At 50.3% G+C, this 25,553-nt stretch overlaps 1 protein-coding gene across 4 annotated transcripts in view; it reads left to right on the top strand.

The window, feature by feature from the left end:
- The window catches only part of EXTL3 (exostosin like glycosyltransferase 3), a 106,282-nt gene that overhangs the window by 60,844 nt on the left and 19,885 nt on the right, over positions 1–25,553 (top strand). For 3 of the 4 annotated variants that reach the window (XM_068678940.1, XM_068678939.1, XM_068678938.1), the window contains exons 3-5: positions 2,903–3,000; positions 19,225–19,349; positions 22,948–25,552. In XM_068678940.1, the coding sequence (XP_068535041.1) occupies positions 23,405–25,552 (2,148 nt within the window). In that variant the 5' untranslated portion in view covers positions 2,903–3,000; positions 19,225–19,349; positions 22,948–23,404. Of the gene's footprint in view, positions 1–1,937; positions 2,266–2,902; positions 3,001–19,224; positions 19,350–22,947; position 25,553 lie in introns of those variants that run through there. The other variant, XM_068678942.1, reaches the window with a different exon arrangement.

Here is a 25,553-nt window from a genome sequence, read left to right as displayed (position 1 = left end):
AAAAAAAAACACATCTAAAGCTTAAAAACCCCGAGCCTGGTTCTAAGGCTGCTGGTGTGGGGCTGAAAACTCGCTTCTAAGGCTTCCATCTCTGCAGGTCGAATAAATGACCTTCAGAGCATCGTTTCCAGCAGAAACCTTCCTAGCAGAGGTGCTTTTGAGGCACCAAATAAAGCTGCCTCAGCCTACAGAGCTTGGGCACCGAGATCCGCAGCCGGCGAGGCTGCCTCCGCCTGCGCCCCAAGCACCGGGCACCCCGGTTCAGCTGCCTCGTACCCAAATCAGGACCTGAATCGGGACGAGGGAGCAGCTCCTCGTGCATTTCCAGCTGAGGTTGATCACAGGAACTTGCTGCTTCGGCCAAAGCAAACTAAATCGCTTTTTAATCGTCGGTAGCGCGGAGTCCAGCAGGACCCCGAGGCGGTGCCTGGACGAAAAGCAGATGCCTGCTGGCTCGGGAATCTTCACAACGCTCCTGCTTTTGCCAGCTCTTGTTTGAGGCTTGCCTCTGCCAGCCGGGTCGCATTCCAGCCCTACATCCATCTCCTCCGGGGACGGACCCAGCAGGAGAAAGGCGTTTCCTCGGCGTGGCGAAACAAACCCCGCAGGGCTTCGGATGCTCACAGCGGCTCCTGGGATCGGAGCTGGAGGAGCCGAGCTCCCCACCTCGTTCCTGATGTCCCCGTGATGCTCAGCAGCACCTCTGGAAGCTGTGCCATGGAAATCTCGAGGTTTGAGGTGCTTTCCCATGCCCCTCGAGAGGTTTTTTGGCCTCTGTCCCTCTCCTAGGAGCACGAGCAAAGCGGCGCGTGTCCATCCCGGGCATGGCACATCCCACCTGGGGAATGAAGGTAAAGGAGAGAAGCAAACTGGCACCGGGTCTCCTTCAATGCCAAATACCAGTTCTTTAAAGGCTGGGGCTTTTCTTTTTGTGCTTTTCCTTCGTTTTTTTTTTTTTTTTTTTTAAACAGCAGCTTGCTCAGGGCCGGACCTTGCGACAGTACCTCTAAAATCCTTCAGCTGCTTGAATCGCTCCAAGGAGCCAGGCAATAAAAGAGCTGGAATAAAACGTATCCCACAATGTCCTTCACTTCTGCTGACAACTGCAGTTTAAATTACTGGTGCAACCTTTTAGCATAGCTAGCTTGTAAAAACTAATAAAAAATAAAATGAAGTCGTAACAGCTCCTTGCCACCGCTTCTCCGAGGGGGAGCAGAGAGCGAAGCTGCTTTTCTTTTCGGCCGAGCTGGAGGAATGTACCAGTCCTGCTGCTGATGTTGTTTCCTGATCCCTGGCATTAATGCAGCTTGTAATTTTTACATTTTGTTACACGGTGGTTATGGGAGAAGGGGGCTTTGCTTTTATTGTCGGGTGTTGTTCATCCCCTGAGCACCCTGATGTTGTTCAGAGCTTGCATGAGAATTACGCTCCGGAGCTGGCGGGGGAGAGGTTGGTTTGGGTGATGCCAATTTGGGCGTCCTATTTCGTGGGGGGCTAAAGGTTTCTTTCTATTTCTTTGTGCTCTGAATTCTTAGGTCCCACATATCTTGGGTTTCAGGGACCCAGAATAAGTGGGGTCACTGAAAACCTTGCCAGACCTCGGTCAGGGAGCCAGCCAGGGCTGCGGGTGGTGTCGTTCAGCCTCAAAGCGTGGATTTTGTGGGGCACAAGGAAGCGAAATCCTCAGCTGTGGCTGTTGGGTAACATCTTCCCTCGTCGTTTCTGAAGAACTCTGGAAAGGGCTTTGCAATCCGGGGAGGAATCGGGGGCGGAGGGGTCACGGCTCTTGGTTCCCGTTTCTGCAAACATCTCGGAGCCTCGCGCAGCTGGAAACGCGCCACGTCCCGCAGCTTGCCAAGCCCGAAGAGCTCTCTTCGGGGTATGTTTACTTCTTTGGAGCTCAGAGATGCAGGAATTGGGAAGCGTTTTGCCAGCAAACGATGGAGGCAGCTTTTAAAAGCAGCTGCCAGTCCCGTTGCTGGAGCCCAGCACCGAGCCGAGCTGCTCCCACTCCGCTTTGCTCCCCGCGGGGAGCTCCGGCAGAGCTCGGGCTGCGAGGCTGGAAAGCATTAACGAAAATAAGGGTGGGAAGAGGGAGATTTGGGAGCTCTGCTCGTGCTCCTCGCCAAAACTACGACCGGCCAGAGCTGTGGAGGAGCCCGGAGGCAGGATGTGGATGGCCCCGACGGGCAGCACCGAACTAAAAGGAGATGCCGCCCGCCGCGGGGGTATCCGCTGCTGAATGGCTGTCCTCAGTAGCTAGAGGTATTGTTTTGGGTCAGTTTGCTGTGTGTTTAGCTGCTGAGAGCTGATTTTTTGCAGCAGAAGTGTGGCTGAAATGGGATTTGAGCTGGGGAAAAGCCTGGACGAGGAAACGTTGGGAATTGCTGGGCTTGGGGCTGGAGCTGGAGGGAGAGCTCGTGGTGCATCGCGGAACAGCTCGGGCTGGGCGGCTCACGGTGCTCCCCTTTGACCTTGGAGCTTAAGGAATAAAATTGACTTTTTTTTTTCGGTGGGAAACGGTCGAATGGATGTGACTGCAGAGCTTTTGGTTGCCAGGTGCTGTCGGGGAAATGTTTTCTGTTAGGGGAGCTGAGAACTGCGAGCCGCCTTGGAGCTGGCGACCCACATCTCGTCCTGTTTATCTACAAAGAATTGGAAATATCCCTTCTGCTGGCTGTCTGGTGTAGGGAGAGCTATCAGTAGCTGTGCCTGTTTCCTCAGCTGGTGTCCTCCAAGGGTGTCAGTCCCGTGGGAGCACTGGGGCTGCAGGAATCTCTTGTTTTGAAGTGGCCTGGAAGGAGAGTTTTCACCAATTTGCTATTAGGCGGCGTCTCTCAAGGTGATGGGTAATGAGTTTCTTAAATACATGTGGTCTTGTTTCTGTTTTTGTATTAAACAGGAGAGGAACCCTCGAGATCAACACTTAGAGGAAGAGGAGAAGAAGAGGAGGAGCTGATGTGATGCCGGACAGCTGCGAGCCAAGAAGCAGTGCAGAAGGTAAGGCGTAAAGGAGCCCTGCAGCACCAGGCTGCGCCGTGCCCGACTTCAAACTGCTTCTTCCCTCGTTGTATTCTAACACCAGAACATCACTGTGGTGTGGTTTTCCAGCACTGTTCTCCCTTCTCACCATACACATTAAAGAAATGAGTGATGGGGAAAGCTTCGAAGAGTTGGGCAGCACCAGGGCAGTGTCACCGTGCAGTCTTACTCGACCCCTTTTATTTTTTGGCCATCCGCTTTCATTCAATCATTTCTTATTTACTCCAAGTCCTCGCCAACTGCAGCTGGCAGAGCCGCAGGGGAAGAAGCAGCATTTCACGAGGTTCAGATTCCAGCAGTTTAAATTCTGGCTTTAAAAGCAGCACTGGATGCTGCCGATGCTCTGAGCTCGCTCGCTTGATGTCTGCGTGCCTCAGGACCCGAATCCTGGCGCTCAGCAGGGAGGTGAGGATCTGAAACCACGTGCGTGATCTGAATTTTTTTCTTCTGTAGTTTCATTCCTTGAGCAGATTTTTGTCCCAAAAAGCTTTGTAACCAAGGTAGGTTCGCCGTGTAAGGGTTGGTCCATGGGCTGCTGATGCTGGGGCGTGTGGTTGATGGGGGAGCACGGGCAATCACACCGCAGAGGCTGGAGACTGCTGCCAGCAGCACATTTCTCCTCCACTTTTCCTGTCGCTCCTGTAGTGGAGCCAGAGGATGGGAATTTGGGTCCCTCGCTGAGAGGCAGACCCTGGGGTATTGCCAAAACCGCTGAAGAAGCTGGGCTTGGGCGAAGGGGAAGTGGCATCACTTCTGCCTTCAGGTTTGGCTCCTGATCCTGATCCTACTCCTGCTCTTAGGAAAACTTGGATGAAATGCCATGGCCCAGACCACAAGCAGCAGACTGGGTGCTCGCGAGGTCCCGTTTGGCCTTGAACTCTACAAAGCCGTGAAAAATCACAGCTGCAGCCCTGCTGACACAGTTCAAGCCCCTGCTTTGACTTGCTGTCAGAAGATTCCTCCAGGAGCTCCGTGTGTCCTTGTGTGTCGCGCTCGGAGCATCTGCTCCGGGTGTGCTTGGCTTGAGCTGCTTCCAGCAGAGATTTCGCTGCTGGTTTCCTCCAGGAAATGCAGCCCTGCAGGATGGTGCTTAGCTGTGCCAATCGAGCCATAATGGTGCTCGTTTCAGTTCCCTTTTTGTTGTTAAGTTCCCTTCTTGCTTCTTTCGCTGTGTTTTAGCTCTCTGCCTTCCCCCAGCTGCCCGTCTGCGTACATCTGGGGCAGGAGAGGAGGTTCTGCCTTGTTGGAGTGAAAGAGTAAATCCTTTTTGATTTATTCCAGAGCAGCCCTCGAGCTCAGCTCCCGTGAGAGCCTGCTGACTTGCAGTTCAAAAGCTCTCACTTCTTTGAGGCCAGGCTCTGGTCTCCCATCTTGCCTCAAAGTTAAGCTGAAAGAGAAAAATCTTTTCTTCTTTAAAAAAAAAAAAAAAGAGGGGAGAGAAAATAAGCGTGCTGCGGAAGGGAAGCAGCCCTACCTGCAGCAGGAGGGAAAGCCAACGTACAGAATTTCGGGTTAAAATCCGGTCGGTTCGTGTCGGCTTTATTTTCAAGGACCTAGCACATTGTTTAGGAAGTGTTTGGCCGGGATAAATACTTCCTTCCCAGGCAGTGCACTCGGCTGGCTGAGATCCAGCTCCTGAGCTGAGCCTACATTAAAGCAGCTTTGGTGTTTAAAGCCCTACACGACAGTGGGACTTCTGATCCTGAATTTCCTGCAGATCTGCCGATAATGAGGTCTGAGAACTCGGCTCGGGCCGGGTTTTGCACGTGCTCGCTGCCAGCTTTGGTCCTTGCACCGAATTTCACTGCAGGCAGGAGCACAGCTCACCATCACCGACACGTTTTTTTAGGAAGAAACACAAAAAGGACATCTCAGGTGAACGTTTAGACCTCACATCTGCATTTTTTGTTTCTTTCTGCCCGCTCTGAGCCTTTCGAGGTGGACGCTAAGCTGCTCGAATGCAAGCTCTAGCATGCAGTGCAAGCTGAAGTGTGGCTTTCTAATGCTAACATCATCCTGTGGAGCAGCACTAGCTCTGAGCAGCAGTTGTTCATAGCAGTGCACTCGGAGATGCAGACAGCTCTCTGTCACAGATAGATGTAAGTACAGTGCAAAATAAGTGTGTTAGAGGTATTACATGCTACTTGTCTCCCTTAGGACCCTTCTTCGGCTGTATTTATACAGTCGTTGCTACAACTGTGTTTGCAAGGGCAGAGGGAATAGCCAGAAGACCTTTAATATATGGGACCCTCCTTTGAAAACCTGCTTTTCCCTCAGCAAGGTGACCTTGGCTCTGCTTCTAACGGGGGAAAGCAGCACTGCGGTGGAAAGCAGCTGCTGGTCGGTGCCGTGAAGGCTTGGTCGGATGCCAGCAGAAGATAAAACACAGGTTGGGGCGGTCTGCAGCTCGAACTGCGAGTGGGGTTGTCGGCCTTGCCATACAAAAATCTGCGCGCTCTTCCCGAGTTGTACGTACTGAATATATCCCTGGGAGGTGTGTATTATTATTTATTTTTTTTTAATTTTTATTTAAATAACCGGTGATGGTGTGGCACAGTGGGAAGAAAAACAGCTTTCCTGCCTGCCTCCAAGGATCGCAGTGAGTTTGGCAGCGGGTACCAGCTAAGCCAGCCCTTACAGGCATGGGAAAAACCCCGCATGATGTTTTGCAAGCCATTCTTATCAAGCTTAGCATTTTCAGAAACTATTTCAAGGTTTTCTGGTCCGTGGAACGCAGGTTTGTGTGCACAGGAGAGCGCCCCGGTGTTTCTGCCCCCTTTCAGGAGAAATACCTGCAGAAAGCCAGCTGCAACCGCAGTCATTTTCTGGCACGGCTGCGTGCAGAAAATCCAGTGGGCTCCGGTTACGACCCCAAGCCAGGTAATGCAGGCTCTTTAGTCCTGTCACCACTTCTCCTGCTCTTACTTCAGCGGAGCAGAACCACACACCGACCTTCTCCCACAGCTCCTCATCCCGAGCCAGCGATGAAGTAGGAGAATGTTGTTTTTTTTTCCCCAAATCGAATTTGAAACGCGATGACTGCACCGTTCTCCACCAGCCTCCAACTTAACAACAAAGAAACTTCGCAGAGCACTTGGCAGGAGCCTCTGTACATAATTGAGATCATAATCAGATGCATTAACACATTTCAGATGGATCTCATGGGGGCCGAGAAGACGAGGTGTGCCGGGTAATTTCTTCCCAGATTTCTTTACCTGATTGTTTATGGCGCTGGGGGACTTCATTTGTGGCCCAAATGTCACCAGCAGAATCCTGCTGCTTCGTGCGGCTGCATTTAGAGGAGCTCGGCGGCGCCCGGCTTCAAATCACCTAATTGGCATTAGCGGCAGTCTTTTCGGCTGTGCCTGTGTCAAAGGGGGGGAGGACAAGAGGAACAAAAGCAGGGCCCCTGTTCTGCAAATTGTTGAATTTCCCCTGTGCCTGCGGCTCGGTGGGAGGAGCAGCGTGCTTCACGCTGAGCACAATCAGCTCCGCTTCCAGAGGGCTGATATCACGGGGGATGCTCTCCCTCCCCACCTTTTCATTTCGGCTGTTATACATAAAGCAGCTCTGATTTCATAAAGCTCCCGAAAGCTTTTGGGCACTCCACGCGAGGAGATGATCAGAGATCGCTCACGTCGCTCCGTTGTTTTGTCAGGAATCCACCCGTGCCGAGAGCGTCCTTGTTGTGAAATCTTCCCTTCGACAGAAAATCCTGCTGCTGCTGCTTTGATGAACGATGTTTTGCATTTCTTTCCGCTCTGCTGGGCTGTATTATCCCCTCTGAAGGTGGGAAGCGAAGTTTCCTGATGCTTCGCTGCCTCCTTTATACGTGCTGCAGTAATAACCCATCCCACGTGTTTCGTGGGCATTTATTTCTTATTAATGTTTATCAACCAGTGTAAAATCGCAGTTCACATCCCTCCCCTGCCGTGGGCTCTCGAGGCCAGGCACAGGTGAAATGCCAGGGCTGACAGCCTGCTCCCCGGGGTGCAGGGGCACTGGGACCAGTTGGAAAGCCCCAGGGCTTTACTGGTCTTGTGGCACAGCGCATTTGGTGCATTTACCAAAAACTGTGTGGCCAAAACGGTTTTGGGAGCAGAAGATCCTTTGAAGGCCAGAGGAGGAGGAACACAGACGTCTGTTTGGCTGTCTCCCTCCTTTTTTTTTCCTTTTTTTTTCCCCTTTTTTTTCTTTTTTTTCTTTTTTTTTCCTTTTTTTTCCTTTTTTTTCCTTTTTTTCTTTTTTTTCCCTTTTTTTTCCTTTTTTTTTTTTTTTCCTTAGCAGTTGTTTATCAGTATTTCCCCAGGAAATGATGGCATCGGCATCCCAGATTAGCAGAGATTTTAAAGGGAGTTTTCCAACAGAACATCATTAGGATGAAAAGATGGAGAGCCCTAAAAATCAGAGGTGACTGGGCTGTTGACTTTATTTATTTATTTTTGCTTTTTTTTTTAACTTTTTTTGTGTTGTTGTTGAAAATATCCCTTGTCCTTCACTATTTACACCCAGCTCACGTGCAGGCTCTTTGCTTCCAATGCCCAAATTACCAGCTGTGACTGATGTCCTCTCCTGAGGTCCCCTGCAGGTACGGTGCCCAACTTATCTTTATAAGGACCAGGGGATGTTGCTTCAGCTGGCACAGCTCTGCTCCTGCTCTGCTTTGGCTGGGGCGCTGTGGAAGGGCCCTGAGCTTGCCAGGACGACGAAGGAAAACCAAGCATTTTGTTCCCCATTTGCTTAAGATCTACGTGGGTTGGACTGAGGAAATATTGATTTTCCACCTCCCTTTGTACCAGAACGCTGCGACTGTTGAAACAATTGCTCAGCCGAAACTATTGGATTACCTCTCGCTAAAGCGTTATTAGATTTGGGTTGCTGTGTTGTCAAAGCTCGGGAGATAACAGCTTGTTCTAGCTTTTTGTCTCCAGATAGCGTAGCGTGAAGGAAGCTGCTGTCTCTGCCTTCTGAGAGCTTACCTGGAGTGGGTATTTTCCAGCTGCTATTTTCCATCGCATAGGTTGGGGAGCCCCGTACCACTCCTACCTGGAAAAGAAAAAATTGGTGAAACTTTTCCAGCAGTTTTGTTCACTTTCCTGCATTCTGAAATGCAGCATTTAAAGTTTTTATTTTCTGCTGCATGGTTTGCTCTCTGAGGCATGGCTGCTCCTTCTCCTTTACAACTCAATTTCAAGTGACCGTACTGTGCGTATCCACGGGATGCTGCTCAGGTGTCGCGAGGGAGGGCACAGACTTCAATAAGGGAAAATGGGAAAGCTAAAAAAACAATTTCCATCCATCAGAAGAGTTTAAGACAGGGCATTTTTAATCTGCATGGAGCAGTAGGGTGCCGCCCGGTGTGTATGTGTGTGCTTGCCCCCCTCTGGTTGAAGTGAGGTTGACCTCGATGAGAGTCGGGAGCACCTCAGGAGCCCGTGTGGGTTGTTTAGAAGCAGTCGATGTGATTGATCAGCCTTGATCTGCAAAATCACCTTGGACAAGAGAGAAATTGTGAGCTGGTGACGTTAGGAGGAGGAAGAAGGATTGTCCAGGGTCAAGGCATGCACAGAAGCCAGCTCTTCGCTAAACGTGGACAAGGTTTGCAGACGGGTGCAGGTGTTTGCAGTGGAGTAGCTGGGTCTTCCAGAAGCTGTAAAACACAAGTTTTTGGCTCTGAGCAATCTCTCAGCAAGGTCTGGTGACCCGTGGGGCACCGTACACCCCCGAATTAGCAGCCCAGCCCTTGCCTGAAGCCTACTCATTCAGCAGAGTAGGCTTGTGGTGTGCATCAAGCTGCGAATTACGTGGCACTGTTAATTACAAAATCATTTGCTGACTTTCAGTTTCACAAAAATACACCCAAAAGTAAGTTTACCAGCACTTAAACGACTGCTCCCATTGAGCTGCAGAGGTTTAGAGAATTAAGGGAAGAGCAACCAGCACCTGAGACTCCCAGCCTGGTGCGCCGTGCCCCTGGAGGCTGCTGATGTAAAACCAGCAACTGGCCTTGTTTTTCTGCTAGATCAAGACCTGTGAAATCAGGAAGCCAGCCTTGTGACTTAATAGACCATAAAAGGATGAAAACTGTGCTCTCCGCTTTGAAACCCCTTCAAAACGGGTGTGCTAGGAACTATAGATTTTTGTCTGCCGTGGATGTCGGTGAGACAGCTGTTAGAGCAAGCTGAAAGGGAAGTGGAACAGAAGAAAGCTTTCAGCTGTGGAGAAACTCAATCTTTGTGCTTCCAGTGAGAACCAGAGAGCTGAATTCCTTGATTTCCTTTCAAGAACCAGTACTGAGTTTTCAGAGGGACAAAGCTTTTTCTTTCCTTTTTTTTTGGTCACTTAGTGACACCTTGAATTCAAAGGAAGTGTCTGACCCTTTCTTTTTCTCCTCCTGCTGAAGTAACCAGAAGGAATCCAGTCCAGGCTGTGCACACCTTGTGTGCATCCCCATATGCTAAATACGTGAGAAGATTTGGGGAAGTGGTTATGTAGCGGTTGAGCAGAGGGATGGGAAGAGAGGAATCCTGAAAGGAGTGTCTCTTAAAATGTCTCTTGACATTGACCCAACCCATCAAATCGCACGGTGTTGCTCTCATGGATGGGTATCACCTCCTGCAGGCATCAAGTCTTCTGACAACTGAAGCACCTTGAATTTTAACGTGAAATTGGTACCTTTGTGTAACAGACCAGGTACATTCCTCTCTCAACTTCTAAACTGTGGAGGAGAGGAAAATGCTGAGATTTCCCCGTCTCCAGGTTGCCAGTTTAATGAAGAGCTTACAAAGAGTTTTTTTTTTATTTATCCATTTTTTTTATCCATTTTGGCTAACTCCAGCAATGACCTGCAACTTCTCCTCGGCATTTCTTTAACGGATAGGACAAACCTTGTTGGAAGGGACCTCTGGAAGTTGGCACAACGTGCCCACGGTAAGCCTGTGCCATTCTTGATCACCTTCTCACTCTCCATGCCCATGGGAAAGGCTCCCAGGAGGATTCTCTCCATCCATCCCTCCTCAAGCTGGTGCTGGCATCCCTCGCCGGCTGCCTTGCCCTCCTCTTCAGCCCTACAGATGCTCTCGAGTGAGCTTCTGTTGTCGAAGTTAATGCTTGGAAACTTACTGATAACCTTGGCTTCTTCTTGACTTGGCCGCTCGCAGGCTTTCATTGCCTTCGCTAATAAAGCCTTTACAACTGCTTAGAGACACTTGAGGTTGTTAGCGTTTAAATAAAGGGATTAATTTCGGGCATCCCGCCGCTAAACTCGTTCCTTCTAATTTTGAGAAAGTCTGTTTTCCTTCTGAGGTGCGAAGAGGCTCTGCAAAACCAGTTAACTGGTATCAGCTCAATGGACTGGAACTCCTCCTGAGGAGCTGCTGGGCTCCTCTGCATCGATTTACACTCGCTGGGTGATGGAAACAATTACCTTGGCTCCGTGAAGAATAAATAGAGAGGGGTCTTGGCCATGAATACAGGAAGGTGCGCCAGGAGTGCCTGCCCCTTAAACCCACTACTGCTGATGATTTTATCAATGATTCTGAGTATTTTAACCTTTCCGTGCCTTGATTTCCCTGCCTGGAAATTGTTTGCGTCTTCCTTTTGGGGTTTTTGACGACTGCTTAGCTATAACGTACAAAATGCTGTCAAGGTAGGGTGCCAAGTGAATGCAAACTATTTTATTTTTAGCGCCTTTTGAAATCTTGGACTTTTTGTTCTCCCTTTTATCTGTCTCTCTCTTTAATCACACAAAATGGAAATCAACCCAATCACAGCTGCTGCTGGAAAAGAATCATTAGGCCCATCCAGCTGGCTCTCTCGGGGCCAGCGTGGGATTGTTCCCTCCGCTGCCTTTCAGAAATACTTTATCTTACTTAGTCTTGTGTGTGCGTGGAGTGATGAGGGTCTTTCGCTCCTGACAGCCCTCTTCATTGATCCAAATGGGGAGGGCTTTTTTAATGGGTCTGTAGGCGAATGGACATCAGGCACCACCCAAAGGGACCTGGGTTGGTTTTGGAGCCCCCCAGCAGCCATTCCAGCAGGTCCTGCTGCAAGTTTTGTCTTCGGTTAGGTCGTATCCCTTGGTGGCATCACTTCTGAGGATGTGAACGTAGAATCAGAATCATTAAGGTTGGAAAAGCCCTCCAAGATCATCTGGTCCAACCATCCCCTACCACCAATGTCACCACCGAACCCTGTCCCCAAGCACCACGTCCAACCTCTCCTTGAGCACCCCCGGGGACGGTGACTCCACCACCTCCCTGGGCAACCCGTCCCAACGCCTGACTGCTCTTTCTGAGCAGAAATGTCTCCTCATTTCCAACCTGAACTTCCCCTGGCACAACTTGAGGCCATTCCCTCTGGTCCTATCACTGGTTACCTGTGAGAAGAGGCCGACCCCCAGTTCCCCACCCCTTCCTTTCAGGCAGTTGCAGAGAGCAATAAGCTCTGCCCTGAGCCTCCTCTTCTCCAGACCAAACACCCCCAGCTCCCTCAGTCGCCCCTCACAGGACTTGTGCTCCAGGCCCTTCTCCAGCTCCTTAGCCCTGCTCTGGGCACACTCCAGGGCCTCAATGTCCTTCTTCTTGTAGTGTCCTTCTTGTAGTCCTTGAGTACTAAACCCAGTACTTGAGGTGCGGCCTCACCAGAGTAGAGCACAGGGGGACGATCACCTCCCTGGCCCTGCTGGCCCCACTATTCCTGACACAAGCCAGGATGCCGTCGGCCTTCTTGGCCACCTGGGCACCTCATGTTCAGGAGAGTGTCAACCAACACCCCCAGATCCTTTCCCTCTGCCCAGCTTTCCAGCCACTCTCCCCAGATAAGATGTAGAAGCCGCCTGAGGTGGAGACAAACCCATGGAGAAGGCCTCCTGCTTGAAGCCTGGACAAACGTCCTGTCAGCGGCCATGCCGCAGCTTTCGGTGCCTTCTGAGGCAATTCACTTGCTTCAGCACCTTGCAGGAAGATGACATTTCCTCAGCTTTACGTAGGCTTTTTCATAAACATGTTGGGCCAGCTCTTGTCTCCGGATGAATTTGTACTTGTGGGTGCCGTGCAGAGCCATGAGGTGCTCCGGTTACTCAGCTGTGAACGTTCAAAGGGAAAATGGGGGGCAGAGACAAAGCCTGGGCCACCGCTGGTCCTGGTCAGAGAGCTTGGAAAGCCCGAGCAGAAAACATTGTGGGTGTGATTCGGCAGCACATTATCTTTTTCCTCTCAGCAAAGACCCAAGTCTAATTTCAGAGGTCAGAACGTGCTCTCACCTGGGCTTTCCGGGGCTTTTATATGGCATTTGTAGAGGCCATTACATAAAATTAGCTTGCTGCTTGGGGAAAGCTGATATTAGCGCCGTATTAGGACTCCTTTCAGAGCTTTTGATGATCATTTACTTGATGGGCTCCTATTCAAGCTCATAGGTACAAGGCAGAAAATGGAAGACAAATAGCATCTGATGCCGCTTCCCGACTGAGATGAAAATCGGGTGGGCTTTTTGGCAAAATCCCAGGTCTCCCGGGGTGTTTTTTGGTGATTTGGGGTATTTTTTATGTGTTGTTTTTTCATCGTTGTTTGTTTTTTAACTTGGATTGCTAATGACACCGTCCTAGACAGGTCAGTGGACTGCCTGTAGAGCTGGACTTCATTTTCTTTGCCCGGCCTTTTGGATGGTCCAGACGTGCTGGGAGCATCGGGAAGCAGAGCATGTGATCCCGAAACAGGCTTAAACTGTAACATGCATCCAGATCTGCTAAGCAACAGCATTGACACGTTTAAATAAATCTGCTGTTGAGTAATATAGAGTGACATATTGAGAGCAATTAAAAAAAAAAAAAAAAAAGAAACGGCCCAAATTTGGGAAATGACTGGAATGGAAACAGAGCGGAGATGTTACAGAGGACTTCAGATAAAGGAGAGGGAGGGCCAGTCCACAAAAGCAGTGTGCTGGAGAAGCAGGATATCCATCACGAAGGACGAGACAATAGCAGAGGAGCAGATTTATGCTGGAATTGTCTCTTGGCAGTAGGAGCCTTGTCGTTGTACTTCTCTGCCAGCGCTGGTGGTCGCAGGGATTGAAGAGATTTTCCTGCCTGCTTCAGAGAGGAGCAAGTGGTGGGCTGTTGCCCCTCTTAAAGTAGGTAAGGTGGCAGTTCCTCTTCCTTTTTTTTGTTTTTTTAACAGCTCAGACTTCATACAAACGAGATTGTACATGATGGATTGCTCCAAAAATGTATTATTGGTGAGAGGCTTTGTTCTTCAAGGGCTCACACGACTTCTATTTTGCAGTGATTAGGGAAAAATTATTCTGACTAGGCTGTTCTGTGGTTCAGATCTGAGTATTTTGCACCAAAGCAGCTGGAAATGGGCACTCAGGAGTAAGGGGATGAAGTGGGTAGATCAGTTTGGTCTACTACAGTTTGTCTGTAGTAGGCCTGTAGTAGTACTACAGTTTGGTCTATAGTTTGACCTGTAGTAGTCCTATAATTTGGTCTACTACAACCATCCTTGAGCTTTTTTGTTATTTTTATGGGATTTTCTACAGTGGTCAACGTGAGTTGTGAATTTTGTGGCTGTCTGAATGGCTTCGTTCCAAGCTGATGCCCCATTTCTGTCTGCGTGGCATGTCCACGGTGAAGTTGGGGGCTGTGTTGCTGAGCCCTTCAAAGTGTTTGCTCACAGGCAGCTTTCCCAGGCGCCAGGAATGTCTCCTTTTCTTGGCTGGTTATCAGGTATTTGCTGTGGACACGAGCAGCTTTTGGCCAGTGGATGACAATAGTTAACTTGCACGCTAGCCAACATATTAAGCTGTGAAGCATTAAAGGGAGGAAACCGTGCCGTCCTTTGCTATATTTTTGAGATCAATTGCCATTTGTGGCTCCCAGGGAGGGAATATTGAGGCTGCACAGCGTGAGAGATGCTGGCCCTGCTCTCCTATCCAGAATGACTGATGGAAATGGCCAGAAGAGACATTCATCCTCGTGTATTAGGGCCTCTCAGCAGCTATTCTACAAGTGGTTCCTGAAGGTGGCGTGAGTTACAAGTGGCCTAATCTTTGGGATGATGGCTGGGAGGCAGCATCTCGTCTTGGAAGCAATTGCTTCCTCTACGAGCGCTTGGCTGGCAGCGTCCCACTGCCCATTTCGGGGATGCTCTGAGGATGCTTGGCCCTATTTACCCAGCAAAAGCAGCTGCTGCGCGTTGTAGATCGCTGCCTGGAGTGTTTTTAAGCCTGGGGCGTCCCAGCCAAAGCAAGTTCAGCCTTCCCAGATGTACCCTCGCTGGTGGCATTTGGATTCGCTTCACCTTCTGCTGTGGCTGGGATTATTTAGGCAATCCATGGCTGGGATTATTTGGGCAATCCCCAAAGTGCAGAGCTATCAGCCACGATGTCCGTGCCACATTTTTGAACACATAACTTGAACCCATCAGCTGTTTTCACTCAGAATGAGAGGGATACAGCTCACCAAGGCATTAACTCCGTGCAAATGCCCTAGAAATAGAAGTGAGGCTCTTCACCGGGTTTTGGAGAACCCCGTGAAAGCCTGAAGACATCAGACAGTGAATATTGGGGCTTCATTTGTGCTGGTGTTCCCAGCAGTGCTTTTTGGGGGTACACTGAGAGAGCAGATCCTATTTTTTGCCTTTTATCAGGATTTGGTAAAAGTGCCAGACTAAACGAATCACCAGTCCAGCTGTTTCTCCAGCTAGCTAACGGGACACTGTTAGGTCTGGGAGAGCAGTTGGGAAGTGCCTTCGGACCAGGCTCTGTTCTTGATGGGTTTGGGGTTTCAAAGGGGGAGGATTTTAAAAATATATATATATAAAAAAAAACAAAACTAAAACAGCTCACCCAAGGAGTTAGGCTTTGATGCCTTGGCCTGCAAGGCAGCACTGAAGCTGAAAGCTCTCTTAGTGGGTTTCAACTTACCCAGCCTAAATCCTTCCCTTAGGATTGCTCCTGTTGGAAGCACAGGATGAAGTTTTCCCCTTTATTTCTCCCTTTTGCATTTCTTTGTGGTGCGAGCAGGCGCAACAGCAGCCAAGCACCTCAGAGGCTGAAGCTTTTGCCACGGTGAGGAGGTGGAGGTGTGGGGAGGGGAAGGCAGGAGAGCCCCAAATGGGGAAGGTGGGATGCAGGCAGCGGAGGAAAGGTGGCAAAGAAAAGGGATCTCGGCAGCTGCATTTTGTGCGGCTACTCCTGCATCCTGCAGCTGTTCATTAGAAATTCTGTTTATGCCACAGGGAGTTTTGGAGGCTCTGAAGCTGACACAGTTTTAATAGACAAAGACATTTTGAGTGCAGCACATCTGCTCTGGGATGCTGAGGAGCAGCCTCCATGCTGCAGAGCCATTGGGGGAAGCGTTTCATTATGCCTCTTTTATTTTAAGCTCTCCTCTCTTTCATCCTAAAAAGTAATTTTTGAGGTCAAAAGAAGTGCTGCGTCTGCTCACGAAGTTTGCAGCCGTTAACCAGCCCTGTCTTACTGCTCCTAATATCCCGAGTTCCTAATAACTGCTCCTAATAACCCGAGTTCCCAGCCCTGAGAGTTTGCAGCATCGCCTTTTATTTGAAGGATCCCAAAGCATCCACAGAGGTGGCCGACTGGAAGAGTCCAAATAACAAGGAACAACATGCAAGCTGCGTTGATGTTTTATAAAACCAGGGAGTTTTGCTATTAGGGGTTCTGTTTTTTGTCCCCAAACCCCAAAACCTGTAAGTTTCAGCTATTAAGAAATGCCCACAGGGAGATGGCCTTTCTGGAGGACGCTGCTCCAGATCTCAGCCTTCCTTTGGTCGCCTGATCCCTGCTACAGAGCTGCAGTTATTAAAAACGTGGCGAGTTGGTTATATTTAATTTAACAATTTATTTCTAGGCAGCCTCCATCTCACCCTGAGCTTAACTTTCACGACCTGTGCCTTACCGAACCCCATCTAATCTTGTTCCGTGATTGAGTCTCGCTTGTGCAGGTGAAAAGTTAATTCCTTCCTTCGCCTCCAGCCACGGCCAAGCTCCTTCGATCCTTCTTCTCCCGACATCCCTCTTAAGCCTTCATTAAGCAGAACAACGTGAGTTTGCCCTTCACAACCTGTTATTGCTGCCAACGTCCCTGGTGTTCTCCACGTGCCTTTTTGCCGACCCCATAGGACAGCAGTCCCTGTGCTGAGCCCACAGCAGCATTTGGGGGCTCCCATCCTACCTCTTTCGGGAACGGGGCGCCCTCAGTTTTCTGGATTTTGGGGCTGCTTGGGTTTCTTTATGGTGCCTCGCAAGCGAAGCTGGGCACCTCTGACAACGCAGCACGCAGCGTGTGTGAAATCAGCCAGCATTTCAAATCCACGCCACAGCCTTGCTTTGTCGAAATTGAATTATCGTGCAGTCTGCTGGTGCTTATCTTCTATCAGACACCCTTCTGCTGGTTAATAACTTCATTATGCGTGCCCACAAGCTGCCGGCACCGCGGTTTGGTCTCCCTGTTTGTTTTTAACTGCCGGGGTTGGCCACTTCCACATCCGCACATCCCAACCTCTGCCGTGCAAGCGTCTTGCACAGATTTCTGTAAGGGTCTGGTCCGGGGCTGGTCTCTCCCAGCTTGAGTCACCCTATCAGGTTCTGGCAGTAATTATCAGTAATTAGCTTCTCTCTATTCCTTCCTTCCTTCCTTCCTTCCTTCCTTCCTTCCTTCCTTCCTTCCTTCCTTCCTTCCTTCCTTCCTTCCTTCCTTCCTTCCTCTCTCTCTCTCTCTCTCTCTCTCTCTCTTTCCCTTTCCCTTTCCCTTTCCCTTTCCCTTTCCCTTTCCCTTTCCCTTTCCCTTTCCCTTTCCCTTTCCCTTTCCCTTTCCCTTTCCCTTTCCCTTTCCCTTTCCCTTTCCCTTTCCCTTTCCCTTTCCCTTTCCCTTTCTCTTCCTTCCTTCCTTCCTTCCTTCCTGCCTGCCTTCCTGCCTTCCTGCCTTCCTGCCTTCCTGCCTTTTCTTTCCCTTCTTTCAATTCTTTCTTTTCTTTCCTTTTCTCCTTTCTTCTTTCCTTCATTCCTTCATTGTTTCCTTCTTTCCTTCTTTTTCCTTCCTTCCTTCCTTCCTGACCTGAGTGTCTGGTCTCGAGAAAGGGGCTTTTCCTCTCGGGGACCCTCTCTGAACCCTCTCCAAGTGCTCAGAGTGCTGGCAGTGGTTGTGTTTGTGCGTCTGACTTTGGAGTTCGCTTTGTGCCGAACTGTGTCGGGCAGGAATCCGCCCTATCCCTATAAATGTGGGTGATTAGGGTCCGGCAGGGGAGAAGAAAAGCTGCCGTGGGATGCACCCAGCAGCACAGACAAAAACAGGGAGGTGAGGAGAAGTTCAAGGAGCTGCTACAAGGAGGGAAGGGCCTGCTGAAGTCCACAAGAGGCTGCCTGTCCATTTCTGTGCTCTTCAGAGACCCCTCAGCAGGGATGCTGTCCCTAAAACTGGCTTCTTCCCTGCGTCTGGGAAATGGGCAGCCTTTCCAGAAACCCCTTGGGGACGGGATGTTTCCCCTCTGTGAGATGATGTTAAACATTGTGTACATTTCTGTGCTGTTCAGGCAACGTTACCTTCTCCTTAGAAGTTCACCAGGACAAAAGAAATTGTCCAATTGTGCTTAATTACGACCCGAAGATCGGAGATGAGGAGCCTGAATTGTGCCGCGTGGTTCTTTGCTGGCAAGGAGGCGGTGAGGGTGCTCTTTTAGGGAGCTGAGAGAGGTTTGTGTTTTCACCCCGGGCAAAACAAGGTGCCCTAGCTATCTAGGGCTGGAAACCACAAGAAATACCAAGCGCTTGAGCTGTCTCCCAGCAGCTCTTTGCTGCCTGGAGCTGACCTCTGCATGCTGCTCTCGGTGGAAAGCTCCTCTCCGTGCTTTTACCTCCAGACAGTTCCTGTTCATTAATTGCTTCGAGATACTCAAAAATAGTCCTCCCCGCCTCCCACACCTCATTTCTCCCGTTCAGTGGGGAGCGAGGGATTGACCACGCACCTGCTCCTCGTTTTGCTTCCCAAGGACCAAAAAATCTCCCAGCGCTTTATAAACGGAGACAGGGTGAGCGGTACAACATCAGAGGCTGTTGGTGTTTACCAATTCCTTGTAAAACTCCACAATCCCTTGCTCGGAGATTTGGGAGGGTGATGAGCTTCGTGTCCAGGTTGTTTTTGTCCAGAATTCGGGATGTAAAAGGATTTGCTTGTAAGCTGTGCATTTCTTCGTGCTTGTGGAAGAATAAATAAAACAATACCCGGCTTTATTGCCAGAAAACAGCGCTGAATAATAAATTGGGAAACTAAAAGGCCTGTATGTAAAGGAGATCTCACAATGCATTATGCAGAAAGCAGGAAGGTGCTGGAGAGGGAAACCGCTGGCAGAAGGCAGGCTGGGGAGATGGACGGTTTTGCAGAGGGCAAAGCAGGCAGGTACCTGGAAACACTCAGGGAAAAGATTTCTTTCTTTACGGAAAAAGTACAGGAACGGTGTCAGCATGCACAATACTTTCCCCTAATATCCGTCAGCCTCGGATTTTTTCAGTGCAGGTGATTTCCTAGCAGGAGGGAGGACACCGAGGGGCTGTCCCAGTGTGTTTGCCCAAGGCTGCTACACCCCGTGGGCGGGAGGCGGGTTTGGCTCCACGTGCTAAATGTTTCTTGGCTGAGATAAAAGCTTTATAAAGCAGAGGATGCAGTTTATCCCCCGAATTTACAGCTTACAAGACCTTTTTCTGGTTGCGTGTGGAGCAGCGCTGATCTTCGCCTAGGAGAATTTCTCAGTACCTGCGAGCTCTCGGGGCGGTACAAATCCCCCGTGCTGCTTCCTGAGGCACGTGAAGCCTTTCAGAGTGAGCTCTCCATCTGCTGCTTGGAAAGACCTCCTCTCAAACACACACCTAATGGATTTACTCTCCTTGCTCAATCGCAGGAAAATCCTCTAAAGGCTCCCGTTCCCAAAATGATTGGAGATTTGGGGGGTAATCCTGTTCTTTAAGGGAATTAGGAGGCAGAAAGTTACCGTTTGAAGGTTTGTTTTGTGTGCCTTTCTTTTCCCTTTCACCAGAAACACTGTTCCTCCTCGTCAAAAAAAGAGAAGGGGGAGGAACATGTTGTTCCTCATTTAGCAAAAAGATAAAAAAAAGGGCTTACACTTCCTGCTTTAACAAAAATCAGTGATTTCTATTTGATTTCATTTTTAGTGCTGGTGACAAAGAAACGTGGCAGTGGAAACCGTCTCTTCAAGGCTGGACAGAGAAAGCAAGGACGCCGCTAGCACGCGCTCCCTGACCTCGCAGATCACCAGGAAGGAGCCTGCATGGCAGAGGTGGGTACAGTGCCTCATCCTCTCAAACAGTTTCCAGGCTCTATTCACAAATATGCTGGAAAGGGGACAATATTTCATTAATTTTATAGGGAAATGGACAAAAGGAGATGCAGGCAGGGAGAGGTAAGTGCGCTCAGGTGTTTGCAGAGGGACTTTGGTTACTGAATATTCTGGCAGCCCCACCTTAGACCAGCCTGGCTCTTTCCACTCGAAATTCAAAAAGCGTGAAAGCCCCAGATATTCCCATAACATCACTGACACCCCCTGAGGAGGTGAGGAAAGCTGGGACAACATCCCTGGGTTTGAAGCAGGATGTGACAGGGTGCACCAACAGCGATGCCATCCCGCAGCCCCGTGCCCGGGGAGAAGGAGCTGCGGCGTGCAAACGAGGCGTGCCAAAGAAGTCGGTCAGCTCGGCATTTTGGGAAGAGGCTGGGGTAATTACTGACTTTCTGATTTCCCAAGAGCCCTCCTCGCCTCTTTTTTGTGTGCGTGTAATTAGGTCTGGCAGGCAGCGATGCTGCGTTGTGTCACCAAGAGTTTCTCGGCGAGGGGCTCAATCGTTTAAAGGACAAAATGGTGCTTGGGGAGGGGGAGGAATGGGTCGGCTGCAGAGCCCAGAAACTAACACATTCCTCCTCCCAAACTTTTGGGGAAGTGTGGAAATCAGCAGCCTTTTTCACTGGGGCTGCTTAAATAAAACGCTGAAGTCTCTCTTGGTAAGACCACAGATTGGGTTTTCATTTTAAGTCCTAATAACGGTGTGTTACGACCTCCAGCTCTATCTACTTGATAGGAATAAAGTCTTAGACCCTCTTTTCAGACTCTCCTTCGTTACTAAAGTGCTTTCTTTATCACCAGCACATATTTCATGCTGACAGTCAATACTTTTAACTGATCCCAAGCCACGCATGTTGCATTTCAAATCCCTCCCCAGCCTCCTCTAGTGTCTTCTGTGTGGTCTTCTCTCAGCCAGCAGCAGAGTTCATTTGTCAGCTTCAGGTTTCCGAGCATATGGATTATTTTTTTTTTAATTCACAGCCCACGTTTTTAGGTCAGGAGGATAAAGTTTGTTCTGTGTCAGCTGAAGGAGAGGGACCAGAGGAGCCACTGGAAGGATTAGATGGCAGAACAGCTGCAGAGGATCGTGTGTGGGGTGACGGCCTGGATTTAGCTTTCCAGGGATGCCATTTGCCATTTCAGGGAGTCCCCTTTGCCACTTCATCGCTGTTTGGGGCTCATAAATGGGCAGAGCTGCTAAAAAGGAGCAAGATTTAGATGCAGGCTAAACTGATAACCTTTGGGACTGTGTTTGCTTCCTGGGGGGCTGCAGCTTTCTCTGGCCAGTCGGAAAGCAGCACATACACACCCCTCCTCTGTCTTTTTGGTCACATTTATGTTCCCTTATTTCCGTCGTGTCTCAGAGCCTTGCATGCAATCCACAGCACCCCCTAAGAACAGAACAGCAGAGCTGGTTTTCCCGTGTGTGCCTTGAAGTCTAGCTGTTTTTCAGATCCGCTGCCGTTCCAGTGAGCATGTGCTTTGGCATTTCCCTCAGGAGAAGTGTGAACAGAGCGGCTCTCATCTCCTGGCCAGCTGTTTGCAGAAAACTGGTAGCACTTCTAGGATCTTCGCAGCCCCTTTGAGACAGCGCTGAAATTGCAGGGACCGAGCGGTGCACACGGATGGTGACAGCACGAGCTTCATTTCCTGGAGAGAGCTTAAAAAAAAATAAATAACACAGACCTTAAAAACTTCTTCTTGCCTTCAGTCAGCCGGCTGCTTTGTACACTGGTGCCTGCTAAAAATCCTGCTGTTGCAGAGCAGTGGTCCCAGCGGCGCGATGCGAGTGTGCTGTTCCTGCCAGGGCTCCCTGTGCCTGAGTGACAGCCCCGCGCAGCAGAGCTGGGGATTTACATTCATCACCAGCCTCTCGCAGCCCCAGCAAATGGAGGTTGGTGTACAGAGAGCAGCATTAAAATGTTCTGCCAGGAGAGCCGAAGCCTCCCCCATCTGCCTGCACCGACGACGCTGCCAAGATCGGAGAAAGCTGATTTCGTTTTTTGTTTTTTTTTCCTGACTTTTCAGCCCTTTTTATCCGCCCGGCTTTCTGAGATTTACACCAGTGGCGTTTGCCAGACAATGCTATGAATTTAAAAGCTGCTTTCGTTTTTAATTGCAGTGCAGCTCCCAACTGGGGGTCGTGTTGGGGGGGCGAAGGGGAAATTCTCCTTCAATCATGCGGCGTTACACTACCAACAGCAGAGAGCCCTGTAACAAAACGGGCCTAGGAATTGTGTGTTTTTAGTCCACTTCTTTCCCTTTAGTTACATTTTTTTTCCTGGTTGGAGTCAAATCATCAGTTTATTCCCCTGACACACTTGTGTACTGAAGGGAAAATGATCCGTGACTTACCTCTGCTCCTCTAAGGTGAATTTCTGGTTTGCTTTGCCTGGTTTTCAGGGCTCTGTTTTAGCTGCAGGTTGCCTCCTCGCCTTCTTCCTGCTACTTCTCGGTGAGGAGATGAGGGGAGTACGAAATAGAGGTAGTGCAAAGTGACTGTCACCATTGTAGGTGACTTTAATTAAAAATTGAAGCGGAAATGAATAAGCTTCTCGTGAGGCTGTGCAAGAGTGCCCAACGCTGTACTCATCAGCCGGGGTATGAAAAATATCCCAGAAATGTGGCTAACTCGGATGCTACTGATTAAAAGGAGGGAGAGTTTCTAATGGCAACACAATCACCTGGCCAAGACTCTGCTGAATTGGCCCCATCCTTGTGTTTTATGCAAACTTTAGGTAGCCATTCTTCCTAATTCAGTGCCACAGCAGTTTTCCAAGCAAAAAGGGCATATTTAAGCAAGCTGATGCCACTTGTGTGGCATGGTACCACACAGATCCTAACTCCAGCATCTTTGCTTTGATGGACAGCATAGACAGGCTCCTTTTTTTCCAGTTTTGACCCGAAGTTCTATCTCAGATGCAGCGAGCCTGCAGAGGTGGCTGTAACCGCTGTGAGTACGTTCCCTTTAAACTTTCTGCGGCGATGAATCGAAATTTTCCAGCAGGAAATGAAAGCAAAACACTTCGTCTAAAAATTCCTCATCAGCTCTAGTCACTCGAGCAGAACAATAGTGATTACGCTCAGTTATGCAGGACAAATTCCCAGTGCTGCCGTGTCCCCGGATCCCAACGTGCCATTAGGAGGCGGGCAGGCAGAGCAGGTGGACGTCGATATCCCCCTTTTGGATGTGGGGGGACGGGGACTCGCAGATGCCAAGCAGCTTCCCCAAAGTTTCACAGCAAGAAAGTGGCAGAAAAAGGAAACCAGGTCTAAGGGCTGGGATTTTCGGGGCTGGCCACCGAAACGTGCAGCCCTAATAATGAACAGGAGGGTGTTCAGTGAAAGCCACGTGTCCACACCTCATGGATCCCATCACCTTCTCAGGTTTGCTGCTGTTAATCCTGGGGATGTTAAACATGTACAAAGGTCGCTCTTCGGAAAGAGAGGAGAGTTGCTTTTAAAAACGAGCGTGGTCTTAGGTCACTACGGGGTCGTTTTGTTGGCACTGTCTGAATTTCTGCCTGTTCTCTTGCAGGAATGGCCGAGCATCAGCCGTGCAGCAGCGATGAGAGCGCCTGACGTTCCTACGAGTCCCTCCTGGCTCGGCCTCCGCGATGGCTGGCGCCTCTGCATATTCATCGCATGGTAATGCAGGATGTCGAGAGCAGCGGCGGAGTTTGGCTTGAGCCCCTTGTGTTCTTCCCCCGCTGGCTGAGACTTCCCAATCGCCATGACAACGCCGTGACACTTCCAGCAACTCGCCCGCAGACCGAGGGTGGGCTGGGGTGGGCGAGGAGGCCGGCGAGCAAAGCGACCGGGACCGAAACGACTGCGGGAGAGCCGTGGTGGCGACACGATGAAATTCCCATTCTATTGGCCCCTCGTTAAGCAGGCAGAGTAACCTTTTTTTTTTTGCAGAGACTTGCTGTAAAAGCCCTTTTGGTTATGGCTACTGATCCGACGTGACTGGGCAGGCGGTGACTTTGGAACTCATGACTGGATATACGATGTTGCGGAATGGGGGAGCGGGGAACGGAGGCCAGCCGTGGTTGTTGAGGTGGTCCAGTCGGATCCGGCTCACCTGGCTCAGCTTCACCCTCTTCATCATCCTCGTCTTCTTTCCCCTCATCGCCCACTACTACCTAACCACCATCGACGACGCGGACGATGCCGGCAAGCGCATCTTCGGCCCTCGGACCGGCAACGAGCTGTGCGAGGTGAAGCACGTGCAAGACCTGTGCCGCATCCGCGAGTCGGTCAGCGAGGAGCTGCTCCAGCTGGAGGCCAAGAGGCAGGAGCTCAACAGCGAGATCGCCAAGCTCAACTTGAAGATCGAGGCCTGCAAAAAGAGCATCGAGAACGCCAAGCAGGACCTGCTGCAGCTGAAGAATGTCATCAGCCAGACGGAGCATTCCTACAAAGAGCTGATGGCTCAGAACCAGCCGAAGCTCTCCTTGCCAATCCGGCTGCTGCCAGACAAAGACGACGTGACCTTCCCCCTGCCAAAATCCAACCGGAATTGCAGGCTGCACAATTGCTTTGACTACTCACGATGCCCGCTGACATCTGGCTTTCCAGTCTACGTCTACAACAGTGACGATTACCCTTTCGGTAGCTCCTTAGACCCTTTAATTAAGCAAGCCTTTGAGGCGACTGTCAGAACTAATGTTTATGTTACTGAAAATGCAAATATTGCTTGTGTGTATATAATTTTAGTGGGGGAAATGCAAGAGCCCGTAATGCCAAAACCTACTGAACTAGAGCAACAGTTGCACTCTTTGCCGTATTGGAGGACTGACGGACACAACCATCTCATCATCAATTTATCGAGGAAATCGGAAACTCAGAACTTTCTTTACAACATCAGCACGGGGCGTGCCATGATCGCCCAGTCCACCTTTTACGACGTGCAGTACCGACCAGGCTTTGACATCGTGGTATCACCCCTGGTCCACGCTATGTCTGAACCCAACTTCCTAGAAATCCCACCCCAGGTGCCGGTCAAGCGTAAATATCTGTTTAGTTTCCAGGGGGAGAAGATTGAGTCTCTGCGATCCAGCTTGCAAGAGGTTCGCTCTTTCGAAGAGGAGATTGAAGGCAACGCCCCAGCTGACTACGACGATCGCATCATTACCACCCTGAAGGCCGTTCAGGACAGCAAGCTGGACTTTGTTTTGGTGGAGTTCACGTGCAAGAACCAGCCTAAGGCGAGTCTGCCCACTGAGTGGGCTCTGTGTGGAGAAAGGGACGACAGACTAGAGCTACTGAAGCTATCTACTTTTGCACTGATAATCACCCCGGGGGACACCCGCTTGGTGATCTCCGCTGGGTGTGCCATGAGACTGTTCGAGGCGCTGGAGGTCGGAGCCATCCCGGTGGTTCTCGGAGAGCAAGTTCAGCTCCCCTATAACGATGTGATCCGGTGGAACGAGGCAGCCTTAATCATACCAAAGCCACGTATCACAGAAGTGCACTTCCTTCTGAGAAGCATTTCTGACAACGATCTGCTCGCCATGAGGAGGCAGGGCCGCTTCTTGTGGGAGACCTACTTCTCCACCTCCGACAACGTTTTCAGCACAGTCTTAGCCATCATAAGGACTCGAATCCAAATCCCGGCTGCTCCTATCCGAGAAGAAACTGCGGTGGAGATCCCCCACCGCTCGGGCAAAGCTGCTGGCACAGACCCCAACATGGCAGACAACGGTGACCTGGACTTGGGGCCTGTGGAAACCGAACCACCCTATGCATCTCCCAAATATCTCCGCAATTTCACCCTCACCGCAATGGACATCTACAGGAATTGGAATTCCGCTCCAGGGCCTTTCCACCTCTTCCCCTATACCCCCTTCGACCCTGTTTTACCATCGGAAGCCAAGTTTTTAGGGTCTGGGACTGGATTTCGACCGATAGGTGGAGGAGCGGGTGGCTCTGGGAAGGAGTTCCAGGCTGCTTTGGGTGGCAACGTGCCCCGGGAGCAGTTCACGGTTGTGATGCTAACGTACGAGCGGGAGGAAGTGTTGATGAACTCCCTAGAAAGGCTCAATGGTCTCCCGTACTTAAATAAAGTGGTGGTAGTGTGGAACTCTCCCAAGCTTCCCTCCGAGGATCTCTTGTGGCCAGACATCGGCGTCCCGATCATGG

The sequence above is a fragment of the Anas acuta genome, chromosome 3 (assembly GCF_963932015.1).
Source record: "Anas acuta chromosome 3, bAnaAcu1.1, whole genome shotgun sequence".
Lineage (NCBI taxonomy): Eukaryota > Metazoa > Chordata > Aves > Anseriformes > Anatidae > Anas > Anas acuta.
The sequence above is the reverse complement of the archived record's forward strand: the minus strand, read 5'-3'. Positions and strand labels throughout refer to the sequence as shown.